Source organism: Triturus cristatus, chromosome 2_2 (genome assembly GCF_964204655.1).
Source record: "Triturus cristatus chromosome 2_2, aTriCri1.1, whole genome shotgun sequence".
In the NCBI taxonomy this organism is placed as follows: Eukaryota; Metazoa; Chordata; class Amphibia; order Caudata; family Salamandridae; genus Triturus; species Triturus cristatus.
Window position 1 is genome coordinate 1182953868 of NC_140582.1, and position 14236 is coordinate 1182968103.

General features: G+C 48.9%; 1 protein-coding gene across 4 annotated transcripts in view; it reads right to left on the minus strand.

The window, feature by feature from the left end:
• Nucleotides 1-14236, minus strand: part of SFXN5 (sideroflexin 5) — a 1315749-nt gene that overhangs the window by 699241 nt on the left and 602272 nt on the right. For all 4 annotated transcript variants that reach the window (XM_085642762.1, XM_085642761.1, XM_085642760.1 and 1 more), the window contains exon 7: nt 11193-11246. In XM_085642762.1, coding sequence (XP_085498888.1) covers nt 11193-11246 — 54 coding nt within the window. The remainder of the gene's footprint in view (nt 1-11192; nt 11247-14236) is intronic.

Genomic DNA, 14236 nt, shown 5'->3' on the forward strand with positions numbered 1-14236 from the left:
CTTTAATATAGATACCATATCCTATGCGGACGATACGCAGCTAATCTTGATGCTGGAGAATAACACCACACAGGCAGAAGAAAACCTTCGCAAATGCCTTACTGCAACTTTCAGCTGGATTAATACAAACCACCTGAAGTGTAATTCATACCCTTAGGCCAAGGAAACAATTTTTCGCCTAAACTCTGGTGGCCAGCAAACCCCACCCCCCCCCATCCTAACACAATAAATGTGGTCAGGAATTTGGGAATAAAATTTGACACCACTTTGTCATTTAAACATCAGTCCTTGGCAGTGGCGGGAACTTGTTTCCATATTATAAAAAGCCTAAAGACATTTTTCGACCTGAGTCCCCTTTCAGCAAGGCAAACAGTGGCTGCAGCCCTCATTACACCTAGGCTAGACTATTGTAATAGCCTCTGTGTAGGGACAAATACGTCTGTCCTTCATAAGCTACAAATGGTCCAGCATGCTGCAGCACGACTAATACTGAAGTGGCCGAGAGCCGGGCCAGGCGCAACAACGTGCGCGTTATCGGGGTCCCGGAGTCCTCGGACGAGACTTCTGTAGACCTGCTCGTGGAGGACTTGGTGCTTAACCATCTGCAGCCTAAGGGTCTTGGGAAGTTTTTCGCAGTTGAGAGGGCTCATAGAGTGCCGGGAGGGAGGCCCAAGGTGGGAGCCCCACCGAGGCCGATTGTCGCCCGGCTCTTTCATTTTCGAGATCGGGACGCTATCCTGCAAGCATCGAGGGTGACGGGCCCGGTCCCCTTCCAGAACGCGTCGGTGAATTTCTATCCTGACTTCACCCAGCAGGTGCAGAGGCAGAGGCAGGGCTTCCTGGGGGTGAAGAGGCGGCTTCGGGAGAGGGAACTGAAATATGCCATGCTCTTCCCTGCCAGACTACGTGTGGTGTACGAAGACCGAACATTCTTCTTTGAGTCGCCTGTCATGGCCGATGAATGGCTGGACGCTCTGCCCCGACGACGGACGGGAGAGGTCACTGCCGCAGACGGGGACAGTGGCCGGGATGAACAAAGTTGATGTCTTCGGAACCGGACTGACTCGATTTGACTCTAGCTAATGACTTGAACAGAATGCAGTAAATACGGAGGGTTGTGGGAGGACGAGGGGTGCTCTTTCCTCCCTTAGGGTACTTTTTGTAGATTTTGGGTTTGGTAGGGCCACAGGCACACTGCAAGTTGGGGGGGCTTTGTAAGCTGCAGCAGGGGTGCAGGGTGGGGGGGATAGTTGGGATTTTGGGTTTGTTGTTGGGGGGTTCGTTTCTGCAAGGCGTAGTGATTATTTTCAGGACTGTTCCATGGTGGCTCTTCGGGTGTGGGGTGGGCCTCTTTACGTGTGGGGATGGGGGGTAGGGGTTTAAGTGTTATTAGCTGGAATGTTAATGGTTTGGGGGATCGCATTAAGCGCGGGATTGTTTTGCAATTCTTGAAACGGTCATTGCCGGATGTCGCCCTACTGCAGGAGACGCACCTTATAGGTAACACGTGCTATGCTCTTAATAGGAAGGGTTATAAATTCATAGCTCATTCGGGATTCTCCTCTGGGTCCAGGGGTGTGGGCATCCTAGTCAGAGCCTCGTTACCATTTGAGGTGGACTCCACCATTGTTGACGATAGGGGGAGGTTTGTGGCGGTGGCGGGGCGGTGGGAGGGAAGAACTTTGGTTTTAGTTTCGGTTTATGTCCCGCCGGCCCTGCAGGCCTCCACGTTTACAGATCTGGGTAGGGCCCTGCTGGATCTCCCGGGGGGTATGCTTGTGGTGGGGGGTGATTTCAATGCTGTCGGCTCTGGGCTGCTGGATAGATACCCGACCAGAGACACAGGGGGGGCTCAGAAGTGGCTTCCGGACTTTCTAGACACACTCGGCCTGATAGACTGCTGGAGGCTCCGGCACCCCACACAGAGCCAGTACACCTTCCACTCCGGGGCGCATGGTAGCCTCTCTAGGATTGATTACCTGCTCACTCTGGCTGCGCACGCCTCATTGGTGTCCGAGGCCAGGCACATGGCGCGTGGTATATCGGACCATTCGCCAGTGTGGGTCAGGCTGGATGTCGGCCGGGAGGGAGGGGGAAGGGTGGTTCCTATTAACCCTTGGTACTTTCGAGACCCCAAGATGCGCAGCGCACTGGTGAAGACAGTTGATCATTTTTTCAAGGACAATCAGGGATCCGTGGACTCGGCTGTGTCGCTGTGGGAAGCATTTAAGACCGTGCTGCGAGGGGAGGCCCTCTCCCTTGTAGTGGCGGCCAAGCGGCGGAGAGATGGCGAGGTTATGCAGGTTGAGGAGGAGATCGTGGCTCTGGAGGGAGCGCTAGAGGAGGAGGTTACAGAGGCCTCACTGCATGAACTGAGCTTGAAGCAAGCCGAGTATAAGGACCTGGTGACGAATGCCGCCAAGACCCTCAGTAGGGAACAGCAGGGCCGCCTGTATGATGTTGGTGACAAGGCTGGGAAACTGCTAGCTTGGCTGGACAAAAAAGAACGGGTTAATAGAGTAGTGCCGGAGTTGACGGGAGAGGGGGGAGAGGTGATTGTGGAACCTGAGAGGATTGTACAGTGTTTCTCGGACTATTTCCGTATGGTTTATGCCTCAGTGTCGGATAGGCCGCCCGAGGACTCGCGTGACCTATTGCGTGATATTGCTTTGCCCTGTCTCTCTGAAGTAGATAGGGATGATCTTGATGGTGACATAACGGTCGATGAGGTGGCGGGAGCTATCCGCGCGCTGAACTCGGGTAAGGCCTCGGGCCCGAATGGCTTGCCGGTTGACCTGTATAAGCTGTTTCCGGATAGGGTCGCCCCTCACCTGCGCGCCATGTTCGTGGAGGCGCGGGGGAGTGGGACCCTCCCGTTGGATCAGCGACTGGCGACAATTGTTGTTATACACAAAGATGGTAAACCCCGAGATAAGTGTGCCTCATATAGGCCTATCTCACTCCTTAACGCCGAGCCGAAGATTCTGGCTAAAATCCTGGCGGCCCGATTGATCAGGGTACTTGGAGACTTGATCCACCCAGATCAATCCGGTTTTATTCCGCATCGTAACACTGCGTTAAACCTTCGGCGCCTTCATGGTGTAATCGCCAGGGCGGGCACGCTGCGTGAACCAGCTATTGTGGCGTCTCTTGATGCCACGATGGCCTTTGATACGGTGGAATGGGCATATTTGTGGGCTGTGCTGGCCAAGTTCGGCTTTGGCCATGGTTTTGTGAGCTGGGTGAGGTTGCTGTATGAGGGACCCCTTGCGAGTGTGGTGGTAAATGGCCGGGCATCGACTCCGTTTCAGCTTGGGAGGGGTACTCGGCAAGGTTGCCCCCTGTCGCCATTGTTGTTCGCCCTCGCCCTTGAGCCGCTGGCAGCGTGGATACGCTGGCACCCGGATATACGGGGACTTAGATGGTCGCCCGAACACGAGGACCGCATTTCGCTCTATGCTGATGACATCCTGTTGTATCTTGCCTCGCCCAAGAAATCACTTATAGTGGTCTGTGACGTACTTACATCTTTCGGTAGGAATTCGGGTCTCGTCATCAACTGGAGTAAATCGTATTTATATGTCCTGAGTGGCGAGGCTCCACCGATCCCGCGAACTTGTTCGATCCAGATCGCTCAGCAGGGCTTCGTGTATCTGGGGATCTTTATCTCCACGGACTCCGCTTTGCGGTATGAGAGGAACCTGCTCCCCCCCCTAGCGCGCCTGCGGCGGGATGTAGAGGGCTGGCGGAGGCTGCCGCTCTCCCTCGTTGGGCGCGCTGCCTTGTTCAAAATGATGTCTCTTCCCCGGTTCCTCTACGCATTGCAGAATACTCTAGATTGGGTACCGGCCAACTACTTTCGGGAGGTCGAAAGCCTCCAACGAACGTTGTTGTGGGATGGGCGGCCGCGAATAGCAATTGCTAAGTTGACGCTTCCATGGTATGATGGGGGTATTGCGCTTCCAGACATCCGACGCTACTATTGGGCCACCCAGCTGAGCGTGATTAATCATGGTCTCTATGGCCCTGTCCTCAGCCCTGGTTATGCCATGGACAGGTGGTTGCTGCGTGGTGGTAACTATCACAGGGCGTTGTACTCGCGGTCCCTGGACTCGTCCCTCACGGGACCCACTGGGGTGGCGGTGCGTGTGTGGAAGATGGCAACTGACTTGCTGGGCTGGAAGGATAGGCTCACCCTTGCTACCCCGCTGTTTGAATCTGAAAGATTGGGTAGGCTTTGGCATACAAAATGTTTTGATAAATGGGACTTGATCGGCATCTCCAGGGTCGGAGATGTGCTGATTAAGGGGAGGGTGAAGTCCTTTGAAGAGTTGCAGAAGGAGTATGAGCTGGGGACATCCGAGTTTTTCCGCTATGTTCAGGTGCGTCATGCCCTCCGGTCAGTGCTCGTGGAGGGTGAGAAGGTGCCTGAGTCCTCTCCTTTGGAGGACCGGATCCTTGATGGCCATATGCCTGAGAGCACGATCTCGCTCATCTACAAGAAATTGATAAATGTCCGGGCGGATATGCTTCTGGGGCTGCGTGACCAGTGGACTAGGGATGGACTCGAGTTGGATGACGAGGATTGGCAGTCTGCTGTTTCCTCTCCCAAGGAGGTTGCGATCCCGTCGCGTCTGAGGCTGGTGCAGCTCAAAATACTGCATCGAGTGTATGTGACGGGGCCAAGGTTGGTTCATATGGGATTCTCTGAGGAAGGCCTATGTAGGAGGGGATGTGGTATGGTGGGTACTTTCCTGCATATCATTTGGGAATGTGGTGTCATCACGGAATTCTGGAGGAGAGTCCATGCAGTGATGGGGGAGGTGACGGGCATTGCTATGCAGCCGGAAGCGCGGTGTTGTCTCCTGAATGTCTGGGGGCCCACTGATCACGATGAGGCACAGACCCAATGGGTGACTCTGGGTAACATGGTCGCTAAGAGAGATATCGCGCGACTGTGGGGCTCCGTGGGGCCCCCCACATTGACCGCGTGGAAAGAAAATATGGACTGGAGTATGCTCAGGGAAAAGACAGTATATTGCGCTAGAGGCCGCCCTCGGAAGTGGCACGCCATCTGGGGGCGGTGGAATCAATACAGGGGGGGAATATGTCTTGCCCCTGATTTGGATCCCCCCGAGGAACAGTTTTCTTCTTGACATTCTTTCCAGCTCAGTATATAAGATGTGATGGTTAATTGACTTCTTGGGCCTCTGCTGTCCCCCTTCTTCCTCTTATCACAGTACTGTGACTGTTAGATGATTGGGGTCCGGCCTCCCCTGGGGGGCTATCACCATGGGTATTCAGTGTTCTTGCCTTGCTGGGGTTTGTTGTTTGTTTGCGTTTATTTAAAAATGGAATCTTTTCACTGCTCCTTTAATGCAATGTGGACGCTTCTCTGTCCTTCCCTACCGAAGCTGCCGAACCTCCGGGTTGTCGGCTGAATAGCTGTGTCCAGACTTTTGAAGAAATAAAGGTTTTAAAAAAAAAAAATAAAAAAAAATACTGAAGTGGCCTAGAAAGTCATCTGCATCGGCGGCACTAGAAACTCTCCACTGGCGGCCAATCCATAAATGCGTTCTTTTTAAGCTTCCCCTTATCACTTTTAGGGCCTTCCACCTCTTGGGCCCTCAATATCTTCATACACTTTTTAAGCACAATATTCCTTCGCGAACTCTAAGATCATCAAATGCCAATCTAATAAAAGTACCAGCTTTCATATTGGCATCGAAAGGAGGAAAATCAATCACAGTGATAGACTCAAAGGCATGGAACAAACTTCCTCTACAGCTTCGCCAGATTACATCTGAGTCCCATTTCAGGAAGGTCCTAAAAACCTGGATCTTCAGTGCAGCGGACACTCTCTGCAAAACTCTGATCTGAGTCCCCCCTCCCATTGTCAGCAGTCAATCAGGCTTTTGGATTCTATCCCTGGGTTCCGTTTCAGCGCCATGATGCTCCCCGGAGTGACAGCTTGCGCTATAAAAATGGATTATAACATTACATTCCAGAAGTTCTCCTGGTCCTGCATCCTAGGCAAACAAGTGAGGCTACTCCATGGAGCTCGTTACAAGCCACTTCCTACTTTTTGCAACTCAATCCACAACAGACATCACAAGCTCCAGAAAAAAATCACTCTGCAATCTCATCGAACACTTAACATGGTACAGCACCTCAACCAAACCCACTCCAAAGGTCACATCCTTGATGTGAGAATATTCTCAACATCACCAACAAGCGAATGCAAATCACCCATACACCTGACTAAACTAACCACCCTGCCATCCATATAACTCTGCTCAGCATCTAACTAAGAAACTAAAGTCAACCCAAAAGATTACACCAAACCCTTTGATCCTTCAAAGACTTCTCTACAGACAACTTAAACCTTGAACTCCTGTCTTGCCCTGCGAACACCATGCCCGAGGCCAATACCCTTCTAGAGGGATGCAACACATTTCTGGAAAAGGATGTGAAAACCCATGCTCCAACCAGAACAATAAAGTGTGAGCTTAAACCTCCTTCCACAGACAGGAAAAATAATGGAAAAAAAGAGAAGCCCTCAGGACCTCAAGCTGCTGAACACAGACAAGGCATTACTTTAGTCAACGCCATAAATGTCCTGCTATCAGAAGCAGAATGCTACTTGAGACAGTGGAGCACCGCATCAGTCCTCTGCCGGACCGTCCTATTCCACAAACTACGGACAAGTGTAATGCCATCCACCTCTTCTCGAGTGAAAAGATACAGAAGATCGGACAGCACATCTACAACTCCAAGCCTTCTTCTCCGCTTATACCCAATCCTACTCTGAGCATGGCTATCCTTCAAAGTGCTATCTCCAGCAGATCTCGCGGCCATACTCAATTCCCTCAAAGCCACCTACTCAAAGACAACGCTTTATCCTCATTATTATCAAAGGTGTCTTCGGAGAAGCTCTCTCACTCCTACATGCTATTGTCAATGCCTCCATCACGGCATAGCCCCAGTCGGTCCCAAGACAAGCTAGATCCTCCCACTCCTAAAGAAACCTGCACTAGCCCCTGTTGACCTCGCCAACCACTGGCCTTTCATCCATCTATCCGTCATCGGCAAGATCATTGAAAAAACCATCAGTGCAAACCATCTCTTCCCTCATTACCAATCTGGCATCAGATCACACCGCAGCACAGAGACCACTGCCTCTCACATCGTAGATAGCATCCTTTCGACCACAGATGAAGGAGACCCCTGCCTCTCACATCGTAGATAGCATCCTTTCGACCACAGATGAAGGAGACCCCTGCCTCTCACATCGTAGATAGCATCCTTTCGACCACAGATGAAGGAGACCCCTGCCTCTCACATCGTAGATAGCATCCTTTCGACCACAGATGAAGGAGACCCCTGCCTCCCGATAGCGCTGGACCTCTTAGTTTGCCTTCAACACAGCTGGCCATTCCACCCTCATCCATATTTGGGATTCTGAAATGGGATTCACTGTCAATGTTCTCCTCCTACCTGTCCAAACAACACCAGATCAATCCCCTGGGCACATGCAGGTGTCAAAAGATTCCTTACATCTGCGGAGTTCCCCAAGACTCTGTGCCATCTCCTGTCATCTTAACTCTCTCCATGGAGCCTCTTGGGGATCTAATCACAGATAACAGCATCAAAAGTCACCAATATGCTGACGACACACAACTCCATTTGAAATTCACCTCCGCTCCAGACATCCAAAACGTTAAATACTGGCTGCACTTCATCCAGACCTGGATGTCCAGTCCCTACATGAAGCTCACTCCCACCAAGACAGAATTCCTGTCATTTTCCGAGAACAAAGAAGAAATAGGACACACCTGGCTAAATGAGATGACTCTTCTTGGCTTCAAACTCCAAATTTCATCCAATGCTAATAACTTGGGTTCGCCGTGGACAGCAATTTCACCTTCAAGGAACATATTGCTGAGAAATCAAAGATGCCCTGGTACCAGCACTCTTTCCTAAAAAAAAGTGAAACCGCTCCTCCCAAGAAGAAACTTCAGATCTGCGGTTCAAGCACTCTTGTATCTGGATGATTGCAACGCTCTGCTCCTTGTTGTCCCAGAATTCACCCCGGCCCCAGTGAAGGGCATCATACATGCTGCAGCACGTCTCATCCCGGACTGTATCCTTGCCTTTGACTCTGTATAGTGCACCGATGCATTATACAAATACGCATACATACGTGATTATCTGCTTCTCTACTTATTGTCCGCTCACACGAGCTCCAGACCACAGGATGCATTTATTTCAAGGTTCATTCCACTACGCACAGTCTTTTACACCTCTCGTCTGTCTGTCTTCGGCAATACATGTACGCGCTTCATTCAGTCTGATGGACAAACTTCTGGCTCATTAATGCTCTCAGAAAAGAGGACATGGTCAGGTGCTTCCACTGCATTCTCAATGAAGGCCTCCTCATCACCTGAAACACAGCAGTCACCACAGCCACCAGCCATGACTATTCCACACTGTTTGCCACATTTTAACCTGAAAATCCCCACTAAAGGTCTCTTGTTGGGGTGCGTTCCGAAGTAGGCTAAGATGAGGTTTTTTCCCCTTAAGGGGGGTTAGCTCCTTGACACTGGAGGTGGGTTGCTTCATAGGGTCGTTGGTCTCTCATGCATTAAATACGGTTACTGTTTGCACCCCAGCAGGAGGGTAGTTGACGCTTTTCCTTGCCACGTGGAAGTTTGCTGCTCCCTATGCAAAGGTATCTGCACCAACACTACAATGGGTCAAAGCTTGGCCCGGCTCATAGGTGCCTTGCAAACACCCTGTCTTCAAAACAAAAAAAGTGAAGAGTGCAATGCTTGGATTCATTTGAGAAACTGGTAAATACCAGGGCTGCATTCCATTCCATCATTTTCTTGCCCCACGCAGGGCAGTCAGAGACCAGCCAAATGCAATTAAGACTTAGGGCCAGGTTTAGCTCTTGGTGGACCGGTTACTCCATCACAACAGTAACAGATATCCCATCCACCGAAATATAAATCCCATTATACCCTACGTGATTTAAATTTCGGTGGACGGGATATCCGTCACCGTTTTGTGACGGAGTAACCCGTCCGCCAAACAGGCCCTATGTCCAGCTCCAGTAGGAACAGACCAGCCCAAACCTGTGGGCCACCAGCCGAGCCTTCGTGCAATGTGTCTCCCAATGTGTCGATGAATCCAAACTCTGGCATCTTACACTTTAGAGAATTCTTAGTATCAGCTACATCTACGCTTCTTGTGGCTTTCCCAGCAGGCCCTCACCAGCCCGCCTTTCCTCCTCAAGAAACTCTCCAGGGCCCTCTGTTTTGCTTTAACTCAATGGATGGAAACATCAATTCCTTGAGGGCACACTTTTCAAATCTTTGTGTGCAATCAAGTGTAACTAAGGAACACAATTAAAATTTAAATTATTTACAATCCAAGACTGTACATCACGATTCCCATAATCAGGGGTGCTGAAACTTTTGCACCACAAAGTGCCTTTGCGATATCCCTCGTACGTTTAGCATGAGGGGCAGAAACGGGGCGTTCCAGTGAGGGGGGGGGCGTGCAAATTGCAATTAACACTCACAAGCGTTTATGTTTCTTGTTACATACAAAAATACCTGACGCTATGGATGATGTAAAAAGGGTCTTTTCATACTGTACTGTCAAATGTAAAGGCACACACCCTGTTCTGTAGGAAAAAGCATTCTACCTCGTGGAAAAATGAATCGGAAAAAAAAATTATTAAAAAAATTATTGTAAAGCCCCACAGTGGGTAGGTGGTGTCGAGACATGGATGATTTAATGATAACCGAATAATCAGTACACACACATAAGAGGTGCCCCAAAAAATGGGCAAGGGTGTGGGGAAAGTGGAATAAGTACAGAGGGAATATCTGTGAACCCCCCGCAAGAAGAGTCAATATCAGAGGACACTGACTAGATACTCTATCCATGGCGGATGCTGTTCTGATGTATAGATAAATGGACAATGATGAGGGTGCAAAAGAAAAACCCGAAACGTATAAGGGCACAGAATGATTTTTTACGAACAAGATATGATTATAATGTGATGTATGCTACAAAGAAATGGGATGATACTGCAGCAATGTTTGTAACTGGAAACGTTAATAAAAATATTTTTTTTTTTTAAAACATTGTACAAATGTACATTTCAGCCATGCATATCCAAAGTGGAATTTGCACAAGGCAGAAAATCCACACATCTGCACATGGCAGAAGACAAGAGCAAGTACAACAATGCTGGGGCAGCTGTGCGCTCTACAAATCCGGATAACATAACATAACATGTACCATTTTAATAGATTTTTATGGGCACTAGTTTAAGGTTTTAGGAATCTAACAGATTGGGAAATGTACGCCAGCCAATGATAAGTGTAAATCTAAAAAAATGGCGGGCTGTGTCCATAAATATGTCGACAGAACCCACAAAACTTTTCATGAATAAGCATCGTGCCTCAGGATGAAAAGTCAGACCACAGCTCCCATCAGAGGTCTACAAATGATTGAACTGGAAAAGAAGACTTCTGAATAAACACCAGTCTAGCAGGACTCTTAGTGCTGCGTTCATACAGGCCCTGCCAGCATGTTTTATAGAACAGCTGCTTCTTTTGCCACTGATACCATCCGCTGTCAGTGTTCTTATTACCAGCCTTGGAAGAAAAGTATTAAGCAAGAGGTAAGTGGATTTTAGATCTAATTTTGGAAGAGATATATGATAAATTTGTATATTATAGGCTTCAGTGGTGATTTTTTACCTTGTTATCCTAATTGTGCCTCATTATAGAGAAAATATAGATTACATTTAATAGATTTTATAAGGACTACTGTTGCAGAATTGTATTTTTACATACTCTGTGTAACTGTATGGAAAATTGTAAATAATGTATTAAAAAGACCAGCAGCTGATATTGGGATGCATTTATACTTCCAACTCAGGTTTGCGTCTCCCGCCATGGCCGACAGAGCTATTTCTCAAGCTCGAATCATACATTGGTTCACAAGGGCGAGGACAAGCAACTTAAACCACTGTAATTAGCAATTAGGAGCCTTCGATGATCGACACACACCTCATCCACTGACTCTTTTGCACAAAGAGGCTTCTGAACCCTGCAGAGACTCAATAATGAAGTGTTTATAGTCTTCGGAGCGTGGTGGCGGGGGGCACTTACCTGCCAGAAAACAGTCGATGCCAATGTCTGGCCCGGCAGGAGGAGGCCGACGACCTAGAAGAAACAGAGTACGGATTACAAAGACATCAGTTCATCTCTTCTGATACACTGCAGGCCGTGATGTTCTATGTGCCTGGGAGTAACTCTCACAAAGTCAAGCAGCACCATGCACACGGCAGATTGTGGTGCTGAGAGGTGTGGTGTACGGTTTGAACGTACTTCCAAAAGTAAAGATGTGATTCTAGCACCACTCTATGCCTACCATGAAAAATATTGGACACTAACTGAACATTTTTTTTTTTTCCAATAAGGAGATCACTCTCCTATGTTTCATTGGGTTCAACCATACAGTTAGAACATGTCATTTTTATCTTCTGATAGGAACTTCATACTTAGTGTTCAAATATAGTCTTCAGGGCATGTATGCTGGACCTTATTATAAAAGCCCATACCTTTACTCCCCCTCCCTTTTGACTTAACTAACTGAACAACCACAGCAGTTGCATTCTATGAGTTCATTCACTGTGAAGCCGACTAGTCCATACTTTGTAGATACTTCATCAGTCCTCCAGTTCTACTAGCGAGTTTCGCTACATGATGTTTTTGGTGTTTTGTGAGATCTTGGAAGGATTGATGTTGGGGAGATTGTTACTGATAATTAACATTTGAGGGGTACAATCTGCCATTAGTATGTGAGTCAGTGGGGTATGTATGCCATTTTCAATCAGTTGTGAGCTTTTTGTGAATTATTACGAAAGGATGTACCAAACTGCTTGTTGATTTCCTCGATTAGTATGGCTGCCTAATAACCGCCTTAAGTAACAGTGTGGTAAGCAGCTGACTTGAGTAAGTGCTGTTGGAGGTCTTATCCTCTGAATCTAAATACATATGGCTGCCTGTCTGCATGTGGGACACACTTGCTGCCATTCTCTGCCCACTGCTTGATGGGAATAAGGATGATACCACCAATCGGAATTGGTTTGTATACATCTGTGCTCAAGAGTCCCAGGTGACTTATGCATCCTCTATATGAATGACAGCACTGTGTAAGAGAATGTTACTGCAATCGGGGAAGGCACTATGCCCTTAAGGTCATGACATGCCCCACCAATCTGCTAGTCCCAGCCTTTCAGTGTTACCGGAGAGATCAGTGGCAGGTTAAAAGGACAGAAAGACTGAACGCTAGTCAAGTATGAAAGAACACACTGGAAGAACAAGGTCCAAAGACAGAGGAATGACCCGTTGCAATGTGCGTTGGAAAGGGCTTGGGGTGTGCCCCAAAGATAAGGCCAGCCAACTGCTGAAGGGGCCTCCACTATAGTGGGTCCCTTGTCCATGGAGTAGTCGGCCGGTGTGGCCAGGGATTAATCTTGTCCTGTTTCCTCACTTCTACCATCCCATTTAGGAGTGGAGGCGGGAGGAGATATATTTGAGTATTGGCTTGACTGGGTAAATAACAACCCTTGTCTGTAGTTACATGTATGTATTATGTATGTACGTGTTATTTCTACAGCACAACCCTAGTCAAAGGACAGTGGAGCACTCTACCAAGTCGAAGACCAGCCTGAAGTCAATGAGCAATAAGAGAGTAAGTTGGGTCGTGGACGGTGATGTATTGTGATGTTCTTTAGGAAGGCGATTCTTCAACTCTTTCCTAACTTGGGGCGTGGGTGCGGCGGTCCTGATGGATACGGAGATCCGGGTTGCAGATTGAAAAGGCCTGCGGCTTTGCTTTTTCTTTCTTACACCTCCTAGTCTGCAGTCTGATGGTGACCTGGCTGCGGATGTGCCGAGAGCCACCAGAGATGGTGAGCGCGTCTGCAAGGCAAGCGCGGGGGCGCTCATGAGGGGTGTGCAAATGAATGGCGGGAAATGCCTCAGCGAGTTGAGCACTCCCAGCTGCCATCTGATGCCAGCTCCAAGTGAGGGGCGCAGTACAGGGAGGGCTGCTGAACTGATTATTAGTAACATTTGGTACTAGTTTACATTGCTTATCAATATTACCCAAAGCTTTCAGATTAGAGCTGCATTTCAAAAAGGTATCATTAGTATTGCTAAGAACAATAATAACACAACAACAAAGCAATTATAGTAATAACAATAATAACAGCAATAATAATAATAATAATAGCAATAACAACAATAATAACAACAACAACAGTAATAATACAATAATAATAATAGCCCGGCTGCCTGGTACCGGTGTTGGCCCCGGGCTCCTGGGCGCCCGGCGCTGCTTCCACGGTCCGCCCCGGGGGCGCCACCGCGTGAAGTACGTGCCATTCACAGCACTCTCCGTTTCATCCCCGAGTCCCTAACGCGAGGCCACGGGGGCAGAGGGCACGGATCCGCTGAGCGTGTTTATTGCAGCAAAAAACGTTTTCAATTAAATGAGAAGGTGAAAGGAGTTCCCAAGGCGGAGGGGACAAGCTCGGTCACGGAGGCGCTACTCGCGGGCGCGAGGGTGAGATGCTGGAGACGCGGCTGTGAGCGGGTGAGATGCTGCAGACGCGGCCGGAAGCAAGCGATCCCCCTGGCCCAGGGATGCACCCTGAGCACAGGAAGCATGTCCAGGCCGCTGCATTCACATGAGAGTGAGGACATACTAGGGCAGAGCAGCAGGGCATCCGTCACACACAGACAAAGCATTGGCGACGAGGTTTGCATGGGGTGGCATTATGCGCCTATGTTCGGTGTAGACGATCTGCGGCGGAAGAACAGGTGAAGGTGCCTGTAAACTGGCATCAAAGGGGGCACCGCTACCGTGAGCTAGAGCTTGTTAGAAAAGGATGCCTGGAACCAACCTGGAACACTAGAGGAGGGGGGAGTGACACAACTGGGGGTAAAGGTGTAAGAAGAGGCGGATTGTAAATAGGCGCTATGAATGTACAAGCAAAACAACAAAATAAAAATCGGAGGCTGAAATCTGGGCCCAATCATATACTTCTAATCGCCCAGGAAAAGTCTCCGGCCACCTGTTTCATTTAGTAAATATAAGCGTGCTGCTGGTTGCTAAGCCTCTGGGAAACCAAATATGGCATACA